This window comes from Protopterus annectens, chromosome 5.part0, assembly GCF_019279795.1.
Source record: "Protopterus annectens isolate FY-2018-M chromosome 5.part0, PAN1.0, whole genome shotgun sequence".
In the NCBI taxonomy this organism is placed as follows: domain Eukaryota; kingdom Metazoa; phylum Chordata; order Ceratodontiformes; family Protopteridae; genus Protopterus; species Protopterus annectens.
The window spans coordinates 808,760,573-808,786,115 of record NC_056735.1 but is presented as its reverse complement, the minus strand read 5'-3'; the positions used below and the strand labels follow the sequence as shown (position 1 = coordinate 808,786,115).

The 25,543-nt window shown below is 34.2% G+C and overlaps 1 protein-coding gene across 1 annotated transcript in view; it reads right to left on the bottom strand.

Annotated features, from left to right (window-relative positions):
* Nucleotides 1-25,543, bottom strand: part of LOC122802843 (high-affinity choline transporter 1-like) — a 526,136-nt gene that overhangs the window by 13,555 nt on the left and 487,038 nt on the right. The window contains exon 8 of the mRNA XM_044072630.1: nt 6,121-6,338. Within this exon, the coding sequence (XP_043928565.1) occupies nt 6,121-6,338 (218 nt within the window). The remainder of the gene's footprint in view (nt 1-6,120; nt 6,339-25,543) is intronic.

Below are 25,543 nucleotides of genomic sequence, written 5' to 3'. Positions count from 1 at the left end.
CAATGCATCCCTTTTGGGGAGAATGATGTCCCCACAGATTATCACATTCATAATAAGGCACTAAGCACACAATTAGTCGTGAGGGACTTGGGAACCCAGGTTGATAGCAAACTGACGTTTTACCACTGTATTGCCTCTGTTGTACGGAAAGCTTTCTATATGGCCGACCTCATTAGTAAGGGTATCTCATCCAGGGATAAGGTGGTCATAACATCCCTGTATTCTTCTTTTATAAGACTGATTATTGAATACAGTGTTCCTTTCAGCATTTACCTCGCAAAGCACATGCAGCAGCTGGAGAGACCTCAGAAATTCCTCACCCAGAGAATCCAAGGTCTCACACCTCAACTCTACACAGAGAGGCTAAAAGCCCTGTCCCTCTACTCAGTCACCTACAGACTTCTCAGAGGAGAGCTCTGTCTGGCATAGAAAGCAATCTCTGACCCAGCCCTGATGGGACTGCTGCATATCCGCAAGTCAAGTTCCACTCGTGTAACCTGCAAGAGAGACCTCAACCTGGTCTGTGACAACAATATGACTTGTTGGTGGGACAGATTTGTGTCCCAGAGACTCTCCCTTTTGTGGAATAGACTCCCTCTCCATGTAAAGCAGATTGTCTCATTAAACCTTTTTAGGTGCAACCTGGATAACTGGATGGGGAACAGAAAATACACCCCTGGGTTCCACCTATGTCCCTGCTGGACAGTGACATAGTGTGCGGATTTGTTGGAACATGGGCTAAATTTTTGGCTAAGCTTGTAAGAGCCTCATGGCCAATAGTCTAGTAACTTCCTATGATCCTATGACTACCTTCTTCTATTATACATGCCCTGCATCCATATCTCTCAACTGTCCAGAGTGAAGTAATTAAATAATGACATAATTTCAGTGTCAGACTTCACATCCTTCAGAACATGCATGCTAATGGAAAATCTGCTATTCTAGCAACTTTTTAAAGTTTATAAGAGCAATATTTAAAATCTGTCCCAGTTGTTGGGCCTTTGCCCCATCCCCACATTATTTTAGGTTTTATCCAGATTTCTTGTGCTAATAGATTGACACACAGGCATTTAAGCAATTGTTATAAGTAAATTGTACTAACCAAAATGTGCTATTTGACCTATTTACTGATTAATATACATAATCATCTCAGCAATGCAGTATCTCTGCTAACTTTTGAGACTGCAATGATATATATATATAAAACCCTACACTGGGCCAAAAGTGAGTCCATTTCAGTGGAGGCCTGGGGAGAAAAACTTCAAATCCAAAAACAGACATCATAGAAATTAGTAAGAGGCAATACAATAAACTAGACAGTATACAGTAAATTAAACAGTGTAAAAGTTATAAAATACAAGGTTGGATTACAAAGAAAATTTTACGTAAGCAAGACATAACATGCATATCAGTCCAGTGACATAGATTATTTAGTATATATATGAATATTGAGTAGATGCTGAGCAGAGAGGAGATGAAGGTTATAATAGTTGATTAGACTGAGAGTAAGGTAGAGGCATGTGGCCTCTATTAAATTAATTGCAATATTAAATTGCATGTATGGATAGCTTCATATGAATATATAGATTGCTTCTAAGTGTATTGATAGATGGTTGGGAAGGAAGTAATATATGAGGAAGAAATGTGGGTCTAATGGGGGATAGATGATATAGAAAAAATTTCAGCCAAAAAATCCCATGTTGATAGATAACCAGCTGAAGCTTTGATACAGTCTTCTTTGGATAGGTCTTTAGAGGGATTTTCTCCTGTTACCTGACCAAATAATTTCCTAAATCTCATTAGGATAGTTAGAAGATTTGTTTGGATATTTTGAAGAAAGAAGGATTGTTATATTTTACTTTCCTTTTTTTTTGTTTTTTTGGCAAGGTTTCTCAGTAGTATGAATCTTTCCTCATTTTCATTTGAGAGGGAACTTTTCCAATGCCTCAAGAAGTCATTCCTAAGCTTATTTTTTGTATGGAGGGGCTTCAAAATCTATAATCTTTAAGGAAATTTCTCTCTTGCTGGTCTAGTAGTAAGCTAGTAAGGGAATAGATAATAATATGAAGGCCTTTTGAAGCAGGAACAGTGTGCCAGTTTATTTTAGGAAGTATAGTGTGGAGTTCATTGATGCTTTTTCATTCTTAGGCCTGAAGGTTGCAAGAGAGGAGAGTATTTTTCCATTAAGTGTAATTACTTTAGTTGAGAAACCAGAGTACATAATTTCATATTGCTTGATAAGTTAATGTGTTTTGATAAATGAATGTATGCTAAACCCACACCACTCATAGGTATTTATGAATCACACAAGATGAGCATGTGTACTACAGCCTACAGAGAAAGAGAACACAGTCCCTTGCAATGTTTGACCAAAGCAACCACCCAAATCTGCTTTCCACCCTCCCTTATTGCTTTCAAATCTTCAACAACCTGCATAAGACTGACTTAAATAGCCTTGAAATGTGCTATAATAAAATAGTCAATTTTGCTGCTAACCAGCCTCACACATACCACCACTGTTCTGCGCGCCGACAACTTAACTAGCTTGAATTTCCCAACCTTCTAACTCTTAATCAACTTACCATTGCACACAATATCATCCACAGACATAATCACTGCCATGCTCTTCCCAACTTAGTTGAACCAAATTACAATGCCAGACCCCTAAGATCAGCAGACAAACCTCTCCTAAAAGTGAAAAAGTCCAACAACTACTATAGTGACTGTCTCTATTCAAATAAAATATCCACAATCTGGAACCTACTCTCCCAGCATATACTTAATACTTCTGATAATTGCAATTTCAAATTACTCCTAAAAGAACTCTTCATTAACAACTGGCTATGCTCCTGTACCCACCCAGGCTAAACCTTACAACCCTGCAGACCTCCATACTAACATTTCTTTCATACCATTCTTGTACGTCATGGTTGTAGTACTAACTCTCATGTGATATCTCACTTTATATTATATTTTATGCCTACCTGTACTTTCTCCATTATTTCTTTCCTTTAAAAAAATATGTGTATTGCTAATTTGTTTTTATACCATGTTTATACCACGCTATAATCTCAGAATATGCAACTTCCACTGTCAGTATTGTAACTTGTCTTATATTTGTATATTTCATATTTTTTATACTTTATATTTTTTCCATTGTTAGAAATTTTCATTGTTATTATTTTTCTGTTTACTTCTTGTCCTGGAGCTTTTCTCCCCGGGTCTGTGCTGAAAACAGACCACTAGACACTGAGATCAGACTTGAAACCTATTCTCACCATACAATAATGCATGCCATCTATGCACAGAGCTGCATTACTGCTATCGTTATTCTACTTAGAGCAACTATTACCTTACATGCAAAATATAAAAATGGTGACAGATATCTGTGGCACAGTGGAACAGTCACAAATCTAAATGATGAAGGTGTTATGATTAAATAATAACAGCCTAAACATAACAACTGCATTCCTAATGTAAGGGGTATAGAAGTCAAAATTTAGAAGTTGCCCCAGCACACACACACACACACACACACACACACACACACACACACACACACACACACACACACACACACACGCACGCACGCACGCACACACACACACACACACACATACACACATGCACACATGCACACACACACACACACACACACACACACACACACACACACACACACACACACACACACACACACACACACACACACACACACACACACACACGGGTCCTTATCAGTTGACTGAGCTTTCAGAAACTCATACTCCATATGGTCAAGACCAAATGATCGAATTTTTGAAAACTCAAAGCTTTTAAATGGAGATCACAGTACAGCAAGGATCGGGAAATGTACCCTTTTCCTCACTGTAGTGCGGTCTTGGAGTTGGTATATATAATTTGCAGGGGGCTAGGAGAGCAGGGGGCTTGTCTCCCTGCAAAATATAAAAAAAGTAGATTTTTGTAGGTTTTTTTTTTTTTTTTGATGTCTAAGTTTTTGGAAAATGGTTTCTTCAGTATTTTTTTCACATTTCCGAAAAGTAGATCATCTGCTACAAACCCATATATAAATATATATTTGATTGCCATTTCATCATAGGACACATTTATCGCATACCATAAGTTTTAGTAAATTTCATCAGTGTTTACAATGGTCAATTTATATAACTGCTGAACTGCAGCATTTCATCTTCAATATCATTTCAGGAATTATCTTCTTTCTCTAGGTGAAGAGAAAGAGGTGAAGCCCCCCACATAAAAGTAATGTTTTTGATTTTTTGAAATGATCGCTATATCTGTCTTCACTTAAGTCCTGTGGATATTTTTGTTAGATGCTTGTGATTGACAATGAACTTTTTAGATATATTTTATGTTGATAAAAGTTCATCAGTATATATATATATATATATATATATATATATATATATATATATATATATATATTAATATATATAACTATATAGATATATAATATTGATGTATATACATATATAAATGTATATTATATAAATATAGATAGGTAGATAGAAATATAAATACATTGCCATATCACTATAGCTTGAGATCATCTACATTATTCGCATACATTAATTATATTTATTGTTGTGCATTCCGAAGTGCAAGGAGAGAGAGCCAGGTTCCAAAACAATTTATTAACACTAGGTGCAAGATGTCAGACTTACAAAGTTACAAAGAACATGGGAAAGTCAGTCAAATGCTTGCCCACTAGCTATGCAAATACAGTTCCATAAATATTTACTGTATGCTAATCCCTTAATGCATCGTTTCCACATATAGAGTCTCTTCACTGTTCCTTTGTCTGGTGGAAGCAAAAATATTGAGATCAATCCTTGTAAACTAGATGTACCATGTATGGTGAAGACAGGATGTAGGCTTCAGTATAAAAACCAGCACCCAGTTAACACATTGCATATGTTCCTGCGATTAGGCTACCACAAGAGCAGCAGTGGATCCTTTAACATTTAGAATAATGCTTTACCACAAGAGCAGCAGTGGATCCTTTAACATTTAGAATAATGCTTTAAAGCAACAGTTATTCAGCGCCTCCCTGTGCCCTGTTTACAGGTAATAGGAATAGCATTAACCATTCATGTCAAACACTGATGGGAATATACCTTCTGCTAATCACTAACAGTGCATACTGCTGAAGATCTAAGATCAACTATCTTTTCTGTCCTGTATTCAGTGGATGTTAATCAGATATGTCATATACTGTTATAGTCACAACTACTGTGATCTTCATGGATGGAACACCAACGACCATTTAAAATGTTAGAAGCATGCCTTAGTAAGTCCTTTAATGCTTTAACTGAATGGCTGTAAAAATGGACTTAAATATAATAAGCCCAAGATGGCCATTTGTCAGTGTGATTTTCTATGTTCGGTCTTCTCCTGGATTTTCACTGCAGACATTCTATTTCTCATACACTCCGGGTTCCTTACCATAGCAGTCTATGAAATGTTTGTGATAGAGTCTGGTACATCTTCTAGCTTCTCAAATTGTGTGTCATGTTATCACATTATAGGAGTTGTTTGCATTGCATTTTAAACAAGGATTGTGCCAACAATAAAGTCCTGTATGACCTGCTGTGATACTACTGAGCACAGTCTGCAGCCATCAGCATCTCTGAGTAACCGTGAAAGAATTCAGTATCTGCTGAAAAAAATGTGACACTGGGTCCTTGTAGCACAGCACTGTGCATAGTATCTGCTGTCAGAAGGGAATGTAGTGCTAACGAAAAGTACCATAGCAGTTAGGACACTGCACTGTTCCATTAATCACCCCATGCTACAATTTAATCAGCGTATTCCAAAAGCAGTTTTCTGATTTGTTAGGCAATACTGGTAGTAGTGATAGAATACATTTGCACTGTATGTATAGATCTTCCAGTACCAGCACAGGCATTTTGTCCTGGACCGTATATAAATATATATATATATATATATATATATATATATATATATATATATATATATATATTTATTTATTTTTTGGGGATAGTCAATAATCTATGGAGCAGTCAGTTACACAACACTACACAGTACACTTGTCTGCTGCTGCATGACTGAGTCACAGCTATATGCATTTTATTGACTTACTTTTTTCCTGAGAATGTTCTTGTAAATGTTGTTTGCAAACATCGAACTTGATGACAAAAGCGCTGAATCTGCAGACGACATAACAGCAGCTGCAATGGCTCCTATCCCAATCACAGAGACATAGGCAGGGCAAAGATACTGTAGAACAATTGGCAATATCATGCCTGACTCACCCCGCTCAAAAGGCGCTGGCAAGCCATAACTTGTCTTGTTCCAATCTGTAAAAGAGATTTATTGAAAATATCATACATAATTGTTTTTATTATAATGGGGTTACAATGTAGTGAACTAAGTAACTGATATGTTATTGTTGCCATCATGTCTTAAAATGAATGTAACATTTGACTGCGGTTTATGGTTTCAATATTCATTTAGAAATATCCATTTTGAGGATGTCATCCAAGTGCATTTATATAATTATCACAATAAACTAATAGCTCATAGCCTGGAGTTCATTTTTAGGCATATTTTGTTCTACTTCTGGTGACACAAGTACACACAACCTGATGAAATACATTTGCCAATTCAAAAGATAGTTAGTGCCATTGCCCAATTTAAGATAAAACTCTGTATCAAATTGTTGTAAAAGCATGCAACTCATTCTTTTGTATAACAGTATTGTGTCTATTATAAATATCAGTCTGCAATTTTATTACAGGTTGAAAAAACACAAACTGGCCTCCTCTTTCATTTAAAGGATTTTTATTAAATAAAGCTTCCTCCACAGCATAGGGTCAGCACATTGGAAACATGAACTACATTGAGAAAGCTTGAAGCATCTCCTCCTCTTCCTGTTTCTCGCTTTGATTTTATTTATTTTTTGTTTATTTGCTTTTGTTGACCAGGAAAGTCCACTGGGCTGAAATGAGCCGATTTACAGTGAAGGCCTGGGGAGAAAAGCTCCATAAACAAAATACAAGATAAAAGAACATTACTTAAAGGCCTGGGGAGAAAAGCTTCACAAATAAAAATACAAGATAATAGGCATTATATAAACAAGGATTTACAAAGATTGAAAACATATAACTCACTTGGAAGGTTATACAATTATGTAGGTAAGAACGTTATGAAAAATGTACAGCTCATGGCAAAGTAAACAGTAAAAAATTGAACAGACAGGATAGACAAACTATGGAATTATAGTTCTACAATTATACAAGGTGAGGATAAATTAGCTAGAGGGGGCTTTGCATGGGTGACACTGAGTTGCATGAATAATGATGAGTATAGGGATGGATGCCACAGTCACAGAAGAAACTGTCCACTATGTCTTCCAACCATCTGTGCTTAAAAGGCATGAATGGTCTACAGGCAGCCTGCACTGACTAAGAACTGTTCTAAGCATTAGGGGCTATGTTTCCACTCAAACTGAAAAAGATCTGCTTCCAAACTCTGCAAGTGTTGCTGTTTCTCCAGCCGAGCATGTGATGTATATAGGAGCGCATCAAACCTCTGGTTGATGTCTACAGTTTATGGTAGGTAGATATACATTTATATAAACAATTTTAAACTATGATCTCTACACCCAGAATATTCTTCTATTACGTGAGTTCTTGCTGCATTACGATTGGCTATCTTGAAGACTGCAGTTATTTAAAATTGTGTTAGGTACTAAGAATTAGATTTTTAGGGATGCACAAGTTAAATTGCAGCTTTAATGAAACTAACCTTTTGTGCCACATTTGTGCCACAATGTTAAAAAAGTAGAATAATTTAAAACATGACCCCCTATCTGTTGCTTATAAATAATCCCCCAGCCATGCTTTTTATAGAAGGAGTAGGTAACAGGGGTATACAAATTCTTAGTTCATACAAACCAGAGATAAATTCAAGTTGTGTAGGTCACAGCCACAGCATTACTTCCCTGTGACACAGAGGTGACACATCAGTAAGAAGCTCTTGTCAAAGAAGACATGTAATAATTGTAATCACCTTATCTGTTTTCCTAATGTATTGTGCTCAAGAATTCAGAAAGTGAAGCAACAGGCATGTTGGCAAGATAAAAAGATGGTAGATATTATATAATTATATACAGTCAGCACTGCAGTCATCAACAACGATCCAGTGAAATAGTCCAAGATGGAACTTTCACAACAGAAACCCAAATCAGCAAAAGGAGAGGAATAGCAGAAAATACATGAAGGAAGGAAATCAGAAAACAGACATTACAAAAATATAATGTAAAGTAAAGCTCCAACGGGCAAAGCTAGTGCTCCTTCCAAACATAACAACAGCTAAATTAAAAACAATAATAGAAGGAACTCCGGAGACAAGGTGAAGTAAAAAAATATTTAATCCAGCATAAAAGAACAGACATAAGAGCTTTCGCACAAAATGTGCTTCGTCAGACAATTAAGTCAGTACAAATCACATTTAAATAGTCATCCTACTACTTCATCAGCCTATCAACACAACATGCACATTATCTACGTAAATCTCTAGACTTCAACACTGGTTTTAAAGAAACCTTCTCATTTAACCCAGGTTTCGTATCAGCCTGTAACTTCAGAATCCAGTGTAGCTCCCTTTCTTCAGAAAAATTCTGTATACCACCACCACGCAAACCATTGTGTATTATCTCAACTACTTTAAAAACAAAACCATGAGACAAATCATGTTCTAAAACATGTTTTGATAATGCATTATTAGCATCACATCTTTTTATGCTGTATAAATGTTCATGTATCCTCTCATAAAAGGGACGATTAGTCTTGCCCAAATAGAAACTTTTTCATAACTTGGATGTGGCTAAATACACTATATTGGGAGTTTTGCAGGTGGCATAAACTCAAAATACATACTTCTGCTTGGATAATAGATGCTCAAAAACAATTGAGCTATCTATATAAGAGCAGAACTTGCAACTTTTGCAACTATTAGTTCCTGAGGAGTTGGAAACAAATGTATTTCTTGCCATATTTTCTCTATAACATAGACGCCATTTAAGGGACTTCTTGTTTTTATATCTAAAGAAAGGTTGCTCACCTACAATCTCTTTAATCTGGTCATTCATTGTTAAAATTCTCCAATTAGAGTGTATGACATTATATATCTGCCCAAAGTCACTAGCATATGACAAAACTATAGGTACATGTCCTCTATTTAGCACTCTCCTACTATTAACAACATTGGTGTAACTATCAGAAAAATATGGCTTGGCAACATCCCTTCTCAAACGATGGACTTCATTAACCATCCTATTTACTTCAGTATGGTTATACCCTCTCTCCAGGAAATCATCCCACAATGCTGTTAAATCCCTTACAAAACCATCCTCTGTATTATTGAGATGTGATACTCTCATTCCTTGGCCCTTCAATATATTTCTATAGACATGGGTGTTGCATAATATTGCGCTGAAGAACAGTCTTCTTTACACAAACTTTCCTATAAAGCCTGGTACTAAAATCATCCAATAGCTTCTCTAGACACTAGAAAACCTAAGAAGGTGACCTTGACTTTGTACTGGTCAAAAGTGAATTTCAAAAAAGCAGAGGTTGTATGTAGAAAGGTGATGAAGCTCTCTAACTCCAAATCACTACCTCCACCCATAACAGAAAGCTGTCATCAAGGAATCTTCTATAAAAAAAAGTACATAACCAGTGAGTTTACCATCATTATTCAATATATATTGTTCTTCCCAAGATGCTAAAGCCATATTACTGTAGCTATTGGCATATGACGTGCCCATGGCTATGCCTTTCATCTACAAATAATATCCCTCCTGAAACATAAAGATGTTTTTTCTAATATCACCTCCAAGAAGCGGCATATTAGAGCTATCTGCTTGGCATCATAACTACTATGTACCTTTAGATAATGCTTAACCAAATCTATTCCCTCTAAATTGGGAATGCAAGTAAATAGGGATTCAACATCTAATGTAACCATTAAGCAATTACTTAGAGCAGCATCCCTTCCATTAACATACTCACGTAGGTCATGTAAAAAATGTTTAGTGTCCTTCAACACTGTATTAGCTGTACCCAAAATGGGCCATAAGTGTTTATCAATATAAATAGAAAACGGCTTCATCAGCCATCTTCTACTTGATACAATGGGTCTGAATGGTTGACAAATAAAGCTCTTGTGTACTTTGGGCAGTCCTTGAAAAACAAGAGAGACTGGATATTCAACAAACAAATATTCTGATAATTGTTCAGTGATCAAAAAAATTTGCAAACAGTCTTGTATGACAGAGTTAACAGAACCCTGCACATTACAAATATAATCAGAATTGATCTTTTCATATACAATTTTATCAGACAACACAAATACAATAGAATCTACATAACCTCGTTGGGTCCTATTTTAGAAGTGTTTAGTAAGAAACATGAACATGATTTATTTTGTTTGTTTTCTAAAGCGGGAGGCTTGACAAGGACTTTTGTAATTTGAATGAAGGTGAGAGGCAAGCACTGCTTGATTTGCAAAATGATAAAACCATTTCAATTAAATCAGCAGATAAGGGGGTTGCAATTGTTATATTAGATTGTCAGTTCTATGTGGATTCTATTGTATTTATGTTGTCTGATAAAAACGTATATGAAAAGATTGATTCTGATTATATTTGTAATGTGCAGGGTTCTATTAACTGTCATACAAGACTGTTTGCAAAATTATTTGATCACTGAACAATTATCGGAATATTTGTTTGTTGACTATCCAGTCTCTCCTGTTTTTCAAGGACTGCCCAAAGTACATAAGAGCTTAGTTTGTCCACCATTCAGACCCATTGTATCGGGTAGAAGGTGACTGACACAGCCATTTTCTATTTATGTTGATAAACAGTTATGGCCCATTTTGGATAAAGCTAATACAGTGTTGAAGGACACTAAACACTTTTTACATGACTTACATGAGTTTGTTAATGGAAGAGATGCTGTTCTGATTAATTGCTTAATGGTTACATTAGATGTTGAATCCCTATTTACTTGCATTCCCAGTTTAAAGGGAATAGATATGGTTAAGCATTATCTAATGGTGCATAGTAGTTATAATGCCAAGCAGATAGCTCTAATATGTCTCTTCTTGGAGGTGATATTAGAAAATAACATCTTTATGTTTCAGGAGGAATATTATTTGCAGAAGAAAGGCATTGCTATGGGCACGTCATTTGCCAATAGCTATGCCAATATGATTTTAGTATCTTGGCAAGAAGAATATATATTGAATAATGAAGGTGAACTTGTTGGTTATGTACTTTTTTATAGAAGATACTTGATATGTCTTTCTGTTATGGTGGGGATAGTTATTTGGAGTTAGAGAGCTTCATCACCTTTCTACATACAACCTCTGCTTTTTTGAAATTCACTTATGACCAGTCCAAGGACAAGGTCATTTTCTTAGATGTTCTAGTGTCTAGATAAGCTATGGGATGATTTAGTGCCAGGCTTTATAGGAAAGTTTGTAGAAAGAACACTGGTCTTCAGCGCAATATTATGCATCCCCCCATGTCTATAGAAATATATTGAAGGGCCAAGGAATGAGAGTATCACATCTCAATAATACAGAGGATGGTTTTGTAAGGGATTTAACAGCATTGTGGGATGATTTCCTGGAGAGAGGGTATAACCATACTGAAGTAAACAGGATGGTTAGTGAAGCCCATCATTTGAGAAGGGATGTTGCCAAGCCATATTTTTCTGATAGTTACACCAATGTTGTTAATAGTAGGAGAGTGTTAAATAGAGGACATGTACCTATAGTTTTGTCATATGCTAGTGACTTTGGGCAGATATATAATGTCATACAGTCTAATTGGAGAATTTTAACAATTGATGACCAGATTAAAGAGATTGTAGGTGAGCAACCTTTATTTAGAAATAAAAACAAGAAATCTTTTAAACAGCATCTATGTTATAGAGAAAATATGGAAAGAAATACAATTGTTTCCAACCCTACAGGAACTACTAGTTGCAATAGTTGCAAGTTCTGCTCTTATGCAGATAGCTCAATTGTTTTTGAGCATCCATTATCCAAGCAGAAGTATGTCTTTCGAGTTTGTGCCACCTGCAAAACTCCCAATATAGTGTATTTAGCCACATCCAAGTTATGTAAAAGTTTCTATTTGGGCAAGACTAATCATTCCTTTTATGAGAGGATACGTGTACATTTATACAGCATAAAAAGATGTGATGCTAATAATGCATTATCAAAACAAGTTTTAAAACATGATTTGTCTCATGGTTTTGTTTTTAAAGTAGTTGAGATAATACATAATGGTTTGTGTGGTGGTGATATACAGAATTTTACTGAAGAAAGGAAGCTACACTGGATTCTGAAGATACAGGCTGATAAGAAACCTGGGTTAAATGAGAAGGTTTCTTTAAAACCAGTGTTGAAGTCTAGAGATTTACATAGGTAATGTGCATATTGTGTTGCTAGGCTGATGAAGTAGCAGGATGACTATTTAAATGTGATTTGGACTGATTTAATTGTCTGATGAAGCACATTTTGTGTGAAAGCTCTTACATCTGTTCTTTTATGCTGGATTAAATAGTTTTTTTTTTTTACTTTGTCTTGTCTCTGGAGTTCTTTCTATTGTTGTTTATAAATAGTGAATGAACTTCATTTGAAATTTGTCTCTAAAATTGTTGTAAATACATCTGTACTGTTGTATGCAATGCACATTCATTTTTTTGTTTAGTTTTTTAAAGAAGCTGTATTCCTAGAAAAAAGCCATTTTAGCAAACAGTTTCATGTAAGCATATTAATGCAAAGATAAGGTGGAGAATATTCTAACAGTTACTCCAAGCCAATGTACAGCAATGAAAATGTGTCTCACCAAAAACTAAACTGTAAAGAATGACTGTTTTTCACTAGTAGATCAAAATACCAAGTTGTCATTATCATTTTTGTAAGGGGTCAGAGTATAACATCGACATAAGTCAATGTGACCATACCATCTGAATGCAATGCTTACACTGCTAGGAGGCTAGTTCTGTATAAAAAAAAATAGAAATACGGTAATCAGATAGATTCGAAATCCAAAACTAGTAGTTGGCAAGCCTAGTCCTTAACCACTTACAACTCAGCAATATATATGGAAGTCATTTAAATTTGTTACAGGATAAGAAAGCATACATCCAATATTAGAAAATGTGAAATAAACATCTAGAAAGGAACCAAAATGTATTTTAATACAGGGTACCTTGGGAATATTATTTCAGAAATAGGAAGACATTTGACTGGATGTTAAATGCAGGTCACCATTGTTTTGTTGCATTTCTAACTTTCAAAAATGTATGACGCATTTACCAAGGTTGTCTCACAGTATCACAAATGCAAGCATTATATTATGATATAGCTGTACTATGGACATATATATATATATATATATATATATATATATATATATATATATATATATATATATATATATATATATATATATATATAAAACAATTAGAATAATTTTTAAAGGATTATTTTCATTTTGTTTTTGTTTAAAGTTAAATAGCTTCAATGAATGTACAGATGCAAGTTTGCAGCAGTCTACGCCTCCAGTTGGTATACATCAAATAAACAATTGTTTTTTTTTTTTTGTTTTTTTATCTAGGTTAGAATATCAAATGGAACTTTTTTATACAGTTGTTGCAATGTTCTCAAAAACTTATTTTGAAGCTGATACATATATTGATTTACAATCTGAAGAAACAACAATGGGGCAACATTTACACAATTGTATGGTAATTATGCTAACTATGATTTTTAGAACTTTAATTCATGTACTATTATTTTTCAGATTATTTTATACATAAATATAATCATAAAGACATAGATATAGATATAGTTATAGATATAAATAGGTATAACTACTTGTTATTTTAATGACAAAACCAATCAATAGATACAGATGTAGATTTTTTATTTTTATTTTTTAAAGACAGCAAAAACATATGATTTATTTTATTTTTAAAGGCAAAGCTGTTTTAATTTATTTATAAAATATATGGAAGTAAGTAGTTTTGAAATTAGTTTTTACATAATTTGTAGTAGTTTAAACTATTTAAATGCAAACTGTATATACAGAATAACAGTATTTGCTCTAAAGTTATTATGGAGGCCACTGTAGGAGATGCTTTTTTATAAACGCCCAGTTCACACCCAGACATGTCATTCATGCTTTAAGTTTTATAAATGTTAACAGGTTTATTGACTTTCCATTCCAAAGAAGAATTTTAAGCACACAGCAGTCAAAATACTATTCCTAATTATGCAATTGACATACCATCATTTTACTCTTGGCTCAAAATAAGTCGCAAAGATTTGGAAATAGGGAGTCAAGCTCACTTTTACATCTGGTACAAGATATACAATTTATTAATGTCAATTTCAGCATATGCAAGGCCCACATATTGAAATGTTAAAATCTAATCACAGAAGAATTAAAAATGAAATGCTATGGAATCACTTACTGTAATACATATAATCAAATGGAGTATATCTGTATTAATATTTTGAAAAGTGTCTTCAGTTATCTGTAAACCATTTCCTTTTCTTCTGTAGAACCAGTTCTGTAATCTAATACATTACAGAATATTGTAATATACTATTCACAAGAGTGTGTCGGGAAAGTTATATGTAACTAAATATGCAAAGGCTACATTTAACAGAATGACTTACATGTAAATTTTGTACAAAAGAAAATGCTTCAGAGAAGGTAAGCAGCCAAGCTAACAAAGTTAAAAATAACATCCAAAGAAATGTGGCTTCATGTCTTTGGATGGCTGAGCAGTTTGTTCAGATATGGATTTAACAAATGATTTCTAATGTAGCCTGTAGGTATTTTATATGAGAAGGTACACAAGACTGTAGCACTTAATAAAACAATGATGAAGCTGAATAAGGTCTGCAGCTATAATACGTTATGACTGAACTAAAAAACATATCTAATTTAACAATTTGCAAGCTAAATTGTAGTTGCATTTTTTTTTTGGCGGGGGGGGGGTACATTTGGCCTTCTTTGCATACACTAGTAAAGCTCATAATGCTGTTGTTTTATTCTGAAATTATTATTATTATTGGATGATGCTAAATGAAATGGATATGAAATGAATGTGTGAATAGTAATGAAACTCTTTTAGCATTTATACTGAATCCTGTATCACAATTACATTTGATACAAATGAAAGGACACAGTATATGCCTGTACAATGCAGCTACTCTTTAGAAATACCAAGAGTTTTAATGCTTGTGTAGGGGAATTTAACTGAAGCACATTTCAGAAAGGCCAGGAAAGGTCCAATGATAGGCAATCAGGAAGGGACAAGAGCAAGACAGAAGAAGAAGATTGCATTCCTGAAAACGACCAAAGGACATGTCTTAAAGTGGCTTCCCTACAAATGCTCAAGGTGAAATTCCTTAAGCATCAGTAGCCTGCAGAAAAGAAAAAAAAAGATGAATGGCATAATGCTGAATACTTTTATTTCGTTATTTATTTATTTGTTTATTTGGCATTTGCTGACCAGGAAAGTCAAACTGGATCAGGAACCCATTTTCAGCAGAGGCCCAGGGAGAAAAGCTTCACAAACAAGTACAGTTAACAATATATAAAATACTTGAGACAGCATTGGTACAATGGTCATTTCATTTACATTTGCATTTTTTTCAATTTCTAATTGTACAACAGCAATAATTCATTTCTTTAGGGAGATTTCTCCATTCTTCAAGTTTGTACAGCTGTGGAATTGGTTTATATACACACACACTCACACACACACACACACACACACATCTATATATATATATATATATATATATATATATATATATATATATATATATATATATATATGTATAAAGAAGAAATCATTGCAGAACCATCTAAAGCTTGAGATCTCCAAAAATAAAAAAAGCTGCTGGCAGACTAATACAGCAGCCCACCTTGCCTGATTTGTAATAAATGCTTAGAATTCTTATTTATTTATTTCCCTTGAGCACAACATTTAAAATTGCTTAACTATACTGAAGTTTACAACACGTTAAACATTTCAATGGTTTAGGTGTGTTAAACATTAACATTATGCTTTTGAGTTCATAGTATGCTTATTTAATGGATTCCACTATGAAATGTTAAATAGCAACACCCAAGCAGGAATGGTTAAGCCTAATGCCCTAAATCTAGAAGGGCAAAAAAATAAAATGTAATTTTATTTCATTGCATGGGTGCAAGAACCCTTTACACCCCCCCCCCAATATGTGAGCAATCCTCCTATACCCCACACATTTGCATATATCAGCTCCACTATGAAAAAATGTATACACACACATACATATATATATATATATATATATATATATATATATATATATATATATATATATATATGTATAGTCACACCAAGTTGAATAATGGAGAAATCTCCCAAAAGAAATTAATCATTGCCAGCACACAATCAGATATCACACAGGTAATGATTTCCTGTAGATAACAAAGATTGAGGTTATATGCCTCAGCATTTTTTCTTTATTTTTTTTTATTTTAAACACCTTTATTGAATTATCACTTGTGATGTAGGCAAATGTGCATTTATATAAAAGTGATCAAACTATATTAACGTAACAAACATTATTCTTTACATATATGATCTAAACCATATTTCATAAATTATTCTTCAGGATACTTTTACTTGAGAAATTTCACCATAATCATCTGTAGAAGACTACTCAGCTATATGACTGTACTAACGTGAAAAAAGCAAAAATCTCTCAAACAAGGATTCACTGTTGGTTCATCCTTAGAAGTCTGACTGACAATGACTTCCTACAGAAGACTGTAATTGCCATTCTGCTCCTTGGCAACTTGTAATTCAATCATTGATGCTCGATAAGGTTGACCTTGTCCACCTGTAAAACATGTTATTTAATGCAAATGAGAAGAACATGATATTCAGCCAAAATATCATCCAGTATTTGGAAGGAAGCATTCCATCTGATGGGAAGTCTACAATGAAGTCTCTGCTATTAAAATATACTTATTTAATTCAGTCAGTTGTATAAAAGCTGGGATGACTATATCTTTTTTAACTATTACGCAAGCCCCTTTTAATTTATTCAACTCAAGTATTTTTTCTTTCTTTTATTAGTTTGAAAGTTATGGAGGACAAAAAGTGAAAATGTTAATCCACGGTGGCATTTCTATATATCAATGTGATTCTGATTTTCATGATTTAAAAGCTGTACTCAAAGAATACAACCACAGCTTAAAGGGCATGATTGATGCATCATTTCTATAATAAAATAATACTTAACACACTTAATAAGAAGATGCAAAAGCATATAAAAATCTGCAAAAGTAAATTAAGGCACCAAAGTTACACACTGGAAATCAGTCACTGTACTTTATTGCAGAAGACAAACGGTAAGCGCTTTCACAACTTAATGTTGCTTCATCAGACCACATCATTGCAACTGATGCTTGGTTAAATACTAGGACAATTAGTATGACATCACAATTTAAAGAGATATTACTCTACTAACATAAGAACATATATCGATATCCATAAGAAAAATGCATAAAATATATAGAACGGTGTGTATTTACACACAATAATATTTAAAAAAGGGGGAATGTCATCCCTGATGGTTATTAAAATATATATATATATATATATATATATATATATATATATATATATATATATGTACATATACACACACATTTTTTGCACATATAACCATAATAGTACAATACAAAATATATAAAAAACTTATATTTAGTGTTTAAGGCGCCTTGCCTTAAGGTAAGGAACTAATGAGGTGCAGCCATTCAAACCAGGATATCTATCTGCTTGTAATTTAGTGATCCATTGTTGTTCTAATTCTTCAGTGTGTTTTTCTACATCACCACCTCTGTTTGTCCTTACTATTTGTTGTAAGATTAAAAATTTAAAACAATGACTACTGTCTGTATTCAGGACATGATTAGCTAGAGCATTTGATTGCTTTTGGTTCCGTATGTCCCTTATATGTTCTAACATTCTTTCTTTAAAACTCCTATTTGTTTTGCATACATAATAGGCATGGCATGCTTGGCAAAAACAAAAATAAACAACATCAACACTTTTACAGTCATAGTAATTCTTCGTATAAAGTTTAAAACATTTCACAGGATGAATGTACTCATTTTTAGTGTAGACATGCTGACAAGCAGCACAATTCCTGCACGGGAAGGTGCCCTGTCTGTTTGAGAGATTTTTTCTAAAAGACTGATGTTCTCTATTACAGAGCTGCTGCTTTAAAGACACATTATTTCTAAAACTGAAGTTTGGGGTGTCACCAACTGTGGAAACCAGACCTGGTATTTCATGTAATAAGTGCCAATTCTTTTTAATAATTTCCGTATACTTATTGATGTCACTTGCAAATCTAAACACTATTCTAAACTTATTTCTATCAATACTTGTATCATAAGGTATACTTGTATCAACACTATAAGAGCTCATGTATGGCTTACATCTTGTAGATCTCAATTTCCATGCATCTGCTATCACTCTAGTGATTTCTGAGCTAGAATAGCCTCTTGTTTGAAATTCGTCTTGTAACTTATTTAAAGCAACTACTGCCTCTTCATCATTATTATGTAGGTGTAGGGTTCTATAGACTTGTCCTTTGAGGACATTTCTAGGTATGTGTCTCGGGTGCATGCTTGACCTGTGAAGACACGCATTGGTTCTTGTGGGTTTGTGATAAATATTGGTTCTTATCTGCTTTAAATCAGTAAGGGTGACACTCACATCCAAGAAATCAACACATGTATCAGAAAAAGTAAAAGTAAACTTCAAAAAGTCTGTAGTACTATGCAGGTAATCAATGAAATTACTGATATTTTCACCATGCCCTTTCCACAAGACAAAAACATCATCTACGAAACGGACGTACCACAGAATGTAGCCAAAAAATGGGTTAACATCTGACAAAACATATTGTTCTTCCCATCGTACTAGTGATAGATTGGCGTAGCTATTTGCACACGAAGTGCCCATAGCCACGCCAATCCTCTGTAGAAAAAATTGATCCTGAAAAGTTACAATGTTATTTTCAAGTATAATCTCCAATAGTGCACAGACTAGCATAATCTTATTAGTAGTCAGCTTCTTATTCATATCGAGGAATTCTCTTATTCTATCAATACCCCAGACATTTGGAATACTAGTAAAAAGAGATTCAATGTCCATGGTAAGGAATACAAATTCTTCATCATTATCAATGATTTCCATTCTATTTTGCAACTGCTGTAAAAACATTTTGGTGTCTCTAAGAACTGCATAAAAATTCGAAGTCAGAAGAACGAAGGAATGCAAACACTATAGGTAAGACTCCAATAGACACTTCACAAACAAATGCTACAGATACTAGTGTTTTTTTAGAGAATTTGAAAGTGGGAGAATTCACTTTGAAAGCAGCTCTTCCTTTCAGAGCTCGAGCCAAAAGCAATCCCAATATGGGAAAGACAGCAAGGGAATATCAAATGGACAGAACTGCACACTTTTCAAAGAAAAGGAGGATGTAAAAACTGACCTTATTGTTAACATTTCTTCCTTTACTCTAACTAATGAACAAAACAGTTTGCTTAATAAGGGTTTGTCTTTTATACCTGCCAAGAAGGCAGATTTAACTGAAATGCTAACAGACTTGAAATTGCTTGGTAGGAATTTATCATTAAAATGCATGTTTCGTAATAATGAAAATATCAATGTAAATATATACAAGAAACCTAGCACTTTTGTACCTCCCACCCCTCCAGGCATACAAAGATTTTTAGATATCTGTGAAAATGCTTTTAATGATGCTTATACTCCTGGTACGCAAGGCTGCACCTTTCATAATTTAAATACAGAGGAATATAGGGCTCTACATGAATTGCAGGATTTACATTCTCTTATTATTAAACAAGCAGATAAAGGTGGTAAAATTGTATTAATGGACAAAGATTTATATGTTAACCAGATGAAGGTTTTGCTATTAGATACTTGTACCTATCAAATGCTGACAAAACAGCTGTAATTGCTATCACTGATAAAGTGTCTTTTTTAGTGTTTGATTTACTGATTATAGGATTAATTGATGAATCCTTATTCAATTATCTTTCAGTATAAAAACCTCTAGTTCCTAGGATTTATGGACTCCCTAGAATCCATAAACATCCCACGGTCCCTCCTTTATGCCCCATTGTATCAGGAGCAGGATGGTGCACTGAGCCTCTATCTATTTAGGTAGAAGGCATTTTATATGAGTTCTTGGATAGTTGTTATACAGTTCTTAGAGACACAAAAATGTTTTTACAGCAGTTACAAAATGGAATGGAAACCATTGATAATGATGAAGAATTTGTATTCCTTACCATGGACATTGAATCTCTTTTTACTAGTATTCCAAATGTTTGGGGTATTGATAGAATAAGAGAATTCCTCGATATGAATAAGAAGCTGACTACTAATATGATTATGCTAGTCTATGCACTATTGGAGATTATACTTGAAAATAACATTGTAACTTTTCAGGATCAATTTTTTCTACAGAGGATTGGCGTGGCTATGGGCACTTCGTGTGCAAATAGCTACGCCAATCTATCACTAGTACGATGGGAAGAACAATATGTTTTGTCAGATGTTAACCCATTTTTTGGCTACATTCTCTGGTACGTCCGTTTCGTGGATGATGTTTTTGTCTTGTGGAAAGGGCATGGTGAAAATATCAGTCATTTCATTGATTACCTGCATAGTACTACAGACTTTTTGAAGTTTACTTTTACTTTTTCTGATACATGTGTTGATTTCTTGGATGTGTCACCCTTACTGATTTAAAGCAGATAAGAACCAGTATTTATCACAAACCCACAAGAACCAATGCCTGTCTTCACAGGTCAAGCATGCACCTGAGACACATACCTAGAAATGTCCTCAAAGGACAAGTCTATAGAACCCTACGTCTACATAATAATGATGAAGAGGCAGTAGTTGCTTTAAATACGTTACAAGACGAGATTCAAACAAGAAGCTATTCTAGCTCAGAAATCACTAGAGTGATAGCAGATGCATGGAAATTGAGATCTACAAAATGTAAACCATACATGAGCTCTTATAGTGCTGATACAAGTATACCTTATGATACAAGTATTGATAGAAATAAGTTTAGAATAGTGTTTAGATTTGCAAGTGACATCAATAAGTATACGGAAATTATTAAAAAGAATTGGCACTTATTACATGAAATACCAGGTCTGGTTTCCACAGTTGGTGACACCCCAAACTTCAGTTTTAGAAATAATGTGTCTTTAAAGCAGCAGCTCTGTAATAGAGAGCATCAGTCTTTTAGAAAAATATCTCTCAAACAGACAGGGCACCTTCCCGTGCAGGAATTGTGCTGCTTGTCAGCATGTCTACACTAAAAATGAGTACATTCATCCTGTGAAATGTTTTAAACTTTATACGAAGAATTACTATGACTGTAAAAGTGTCGATGTTGTTTAATTTTGTTTTTTCCAAGCATGCCATGCCTATTATGTAGGCAAAACAAATAGGAGTTTTAAAGAAAGAATGTTAGAACATATAAGGGACGTACGGAACCAGAAGCAATCAAATGCTCTAGCTAATCATGTCCTGAATACAGACAGTAGTCATTGTTTTAAATTTTTAATCTTACAACAAATAGTAAGGACAAACAGAGGTGGTGATGTAGAAAACCACACTGAAGAATTAGAACAACAATGGATCACTAAATTACAAGCAGCTAGATATCCTGGTTTGAATGGCTGCACCTCATTAGTTCCTTACCTTAAGGCAAGGCGCCTTAAACACTAAATATACGTTTTTTATATATTTTTTATTGTACTATTATGGTTATATGTGCAAAAAATGTGTCTGTATATGTACATATATATATATATATATATATATATATATATATATATATATATATATTTTAATAACCATCAGGGATGACATTCCCCCTTTTTTAAATATTATTGTGTGTAAATACACACCTTTCTATATATTTTATGCATTTTTCTTATGGATATTGATATATGTTCTTATGTTAGTGGAGTAATATCTCTTTAAATTGTGATGTCATACTAATTGTCCTAGTATTTAACCAAGCATCAGTTGTAGTAATGTGGTCTGATGAAGCAACATTAAGTGGTGAAAGCGCTTACCGTTTGTCTTCTGCAATAAAGTACAGTGACTGATTTCCAGTGTGTAACTTTGGTGCCTTAATTTACTTTTGCTGTTGTTGTGTGTTTTGGGCACCTCAGTGTACCTGCAGCCGTTTGGTTTTTGCATCTTCATATAAAAATCTGCAAGGATAGGAAAGACCACTTAAGCATGCAAGCAGCAATCATGCCTGTTGCAGCACTTTTAGACTCAAATGAATTAAACATAAAAATGATGATATGGCATGCCTCCCAGTAATGAATAAATTAAATAAAGTAAAGTATGAACAGTAAGAATGTTATACAGAGACTAATTTATGATATTAAACTGAAAGTGTTCGAAGCTGTGGCAAATAGTTTGCAAACAGCAGAACATCATGTCTGGATCTGTATCGTTTGGACTGTACTTCTGTGTGAATTTTATGGCTAATTACTGTTATTATAAATGTATAAAAATCTTTTGATTTAGTTGGTTATGTGGTATTTTTGGTTCATAATATCAAGACATCTTGAAAAGACGATATAAGAACAGAAAAAATTACATTCAATGTATTTTCTCATTTTGCTATTCTCTGTCTACTTTTATCTTTTGCACAATGACATTTTGTAAAATTGGGTTATTCTAAAATTGCTTCCACAGGCTGTGTTTGTAATGCCTTTGTCTGGGATTTTTGAAATTTTAACAGTATAACAAATTTTTGATGCCCATTCATAGCACACTTTTACAAACAGAACTGCTTCGTAAACCTGAAAGTGACATTTACATATTTGAGAAATGAAAGGATTTGGAAGATGAGGTAAACTGACGTGGGGCACCAGTGCTTATTCTTTCCCATTAGGAGTCCATACCACATAACTTTCCATGATTGGGTACCCTGGGAATGGTATTATTCAAACACTGTCATTCACTGATTATATTCAGATGATTCCTATCTCAGTAGCTATGCTTAGTATATGATCAAAATATGTTACACATCTGCAAATTACAAATTATGTGCAAAAGTACAAAGGGCCATCCATGGCCTAATATTGGAAAAAACTAGTATAATTAGAGACATCAGAGGCTGCCAGGAAATTATTAAGCAACATTTGCATTGATCAATTTGGTTGAGTGCTAGAAAAGAAATTAAGCATGTATTCATGTGTGTGCGATATATGAGTGTATGCGTGTGTGTGTGTGTGTGTGTGTGTATAAATATAAAAAAAAAATATATATATATACATATATATATATATATATATATATATATATATAAACACACACACACACACACACACACACACACACACACACACACACACACACACACACACATACAGATATATATATGGAGAGAGAGAGAGAGATCCTTGATGGTCCATTGATCATTGGATTGTTGAGTGCTGAATGGTGATTTTCTTGAATGGTAAACATCAAAGGCAAGTAATCTTAATAACTAGGATAGATTTTGAGACGTTTATGCTTTGTGTGGAATGCAGTAATTTGGATGAGTATGAGTTTCTTTTAGGTCTATTATGAAAGCTTCAGATATACCATAAATTTCATCATTAAGGGCTGGGAGTGTGTGTTTGAGCATCTGCAGTTTAGGTTTAAAGTAAGTGCTATGGTAGGGGATAGTTTTAGTGTAGATTTTCTTCAATTTTTTGATGGGTTGGGAGCGTTTGGAAGTGTTTTGGGTTAAGACTAGTGTCAAGGATAAGAAAGGGGATGTATTAAGTAAGTGTATTTGTGTTGTTCTGCGTGATGTGTCTGAACATCTTGTGTAGTGGTAGTGTAACTGTAAGGTTAATTGAAGGGTTGGGATTACAGAAAGGGATGTTTAGGATTAGGGTTACAATGCATTAGTAAGATGATGCAGGGGGGGGCGAACTATAAGCTGCTGCACTAGAATGACAGATGGACTACAGCACATAATTTAAGAAACATTTGCTCATATAAACATTCTAAACAATTTTGTTTACTTATGAAAATAATGACTTTAATCAGTAAACACTGCACTTGATTTCAGAGCATACAATGAAAATAATGTTGATTGATATGAAAATAGGAATTCTAGGCTAACTATTCAGTTTAGAAAAATATATTTCAAAAAGGATTGTTATATAGGCTTACAGAATGTCCTACTCTGCTGAATGCATTGCCTTTCTCCACATTAATTTCTGACTGTAATTTAAAGATACTATATAATTGCAGCTCAGTAATCAATACATAACTTCATGGGTTGTATCCAGTCCTATAAATGTTAAGTGAATGCAGATGAGAGAGAAAAAAGTACCCAACTATCTTTAGACACATTAAATCACACAATATACTTTTGCATATCTCTGCTGTGGATTCACAACCTGAAATGAATGTTTACTTCATTATTATTGTTTTATTATTATTATTTTATTATTGCTGTTATTATTATTATTAATAATAATGAGGTTTGGTAACAAACCAGTTTTCCAGTCGGGGTTAGGTAGAAACAGTAATGAGAATTAAGAGGGTAGGGAAGACAGTTAATTGGGGTGGATGAAAGGGTTAAATGGGAAAGTAGGAGGATGGGGGGAAATTAGTCAAATGTAAGGAGGGGCTTAATGGGTTCTATGCAAGTGAACTGGGTAAGGAATCACATTTTGGCATGAACTTGCTATTGCAAGTACAATGTCCATGACAACCAGTAGGTACTTTTGGGTGTAGGTAGGCCTCGGATTAATCGTGGTATGAAGACGAGGTGAGTAATAGTGGTATAGTATTTTTTTTAAGCATCATGGCTGTTGGTGGTACTCTGCCTTGGATAGGGCTCATTCCTCTCAACTGCACAGATTTTGCAGAATATAAATTGTGGTTGGTTTACATACAGCTGTACAGGTGTTCTGGTCGGTTGATTTCAAATTATTAATGATAAAAGTGAGATAATAATGACAGGGATTGGTTTTCAGACTTCTGTCCCACTTTTATTTTTAGCTTGGTCCACATTTCTTCCTTTAAGAGGTTGTTAGGTTTGATAACATGGTAGGGATTGTACCCGCAAGTAGCGGTTGTTCTCCAAGCATGTGTGGTGTGGCATTAATGGCCGTGGCGCGAAGTTAGGCATGATGGGGCTTAACACTGTAGGTGGTATGAGTGATATGAGTCATACTATGCAACTGTCTGGATTTTTGCTGAAGGTCCAGATTTTGGTTTGATAGCTTTGGGGCTGTTTCTCATAAAGGCTACAGTTTTCTCGCAAATTGATGGGATGCACTGGGGACTGTAGTCACTGCATAATGACATACAATTTA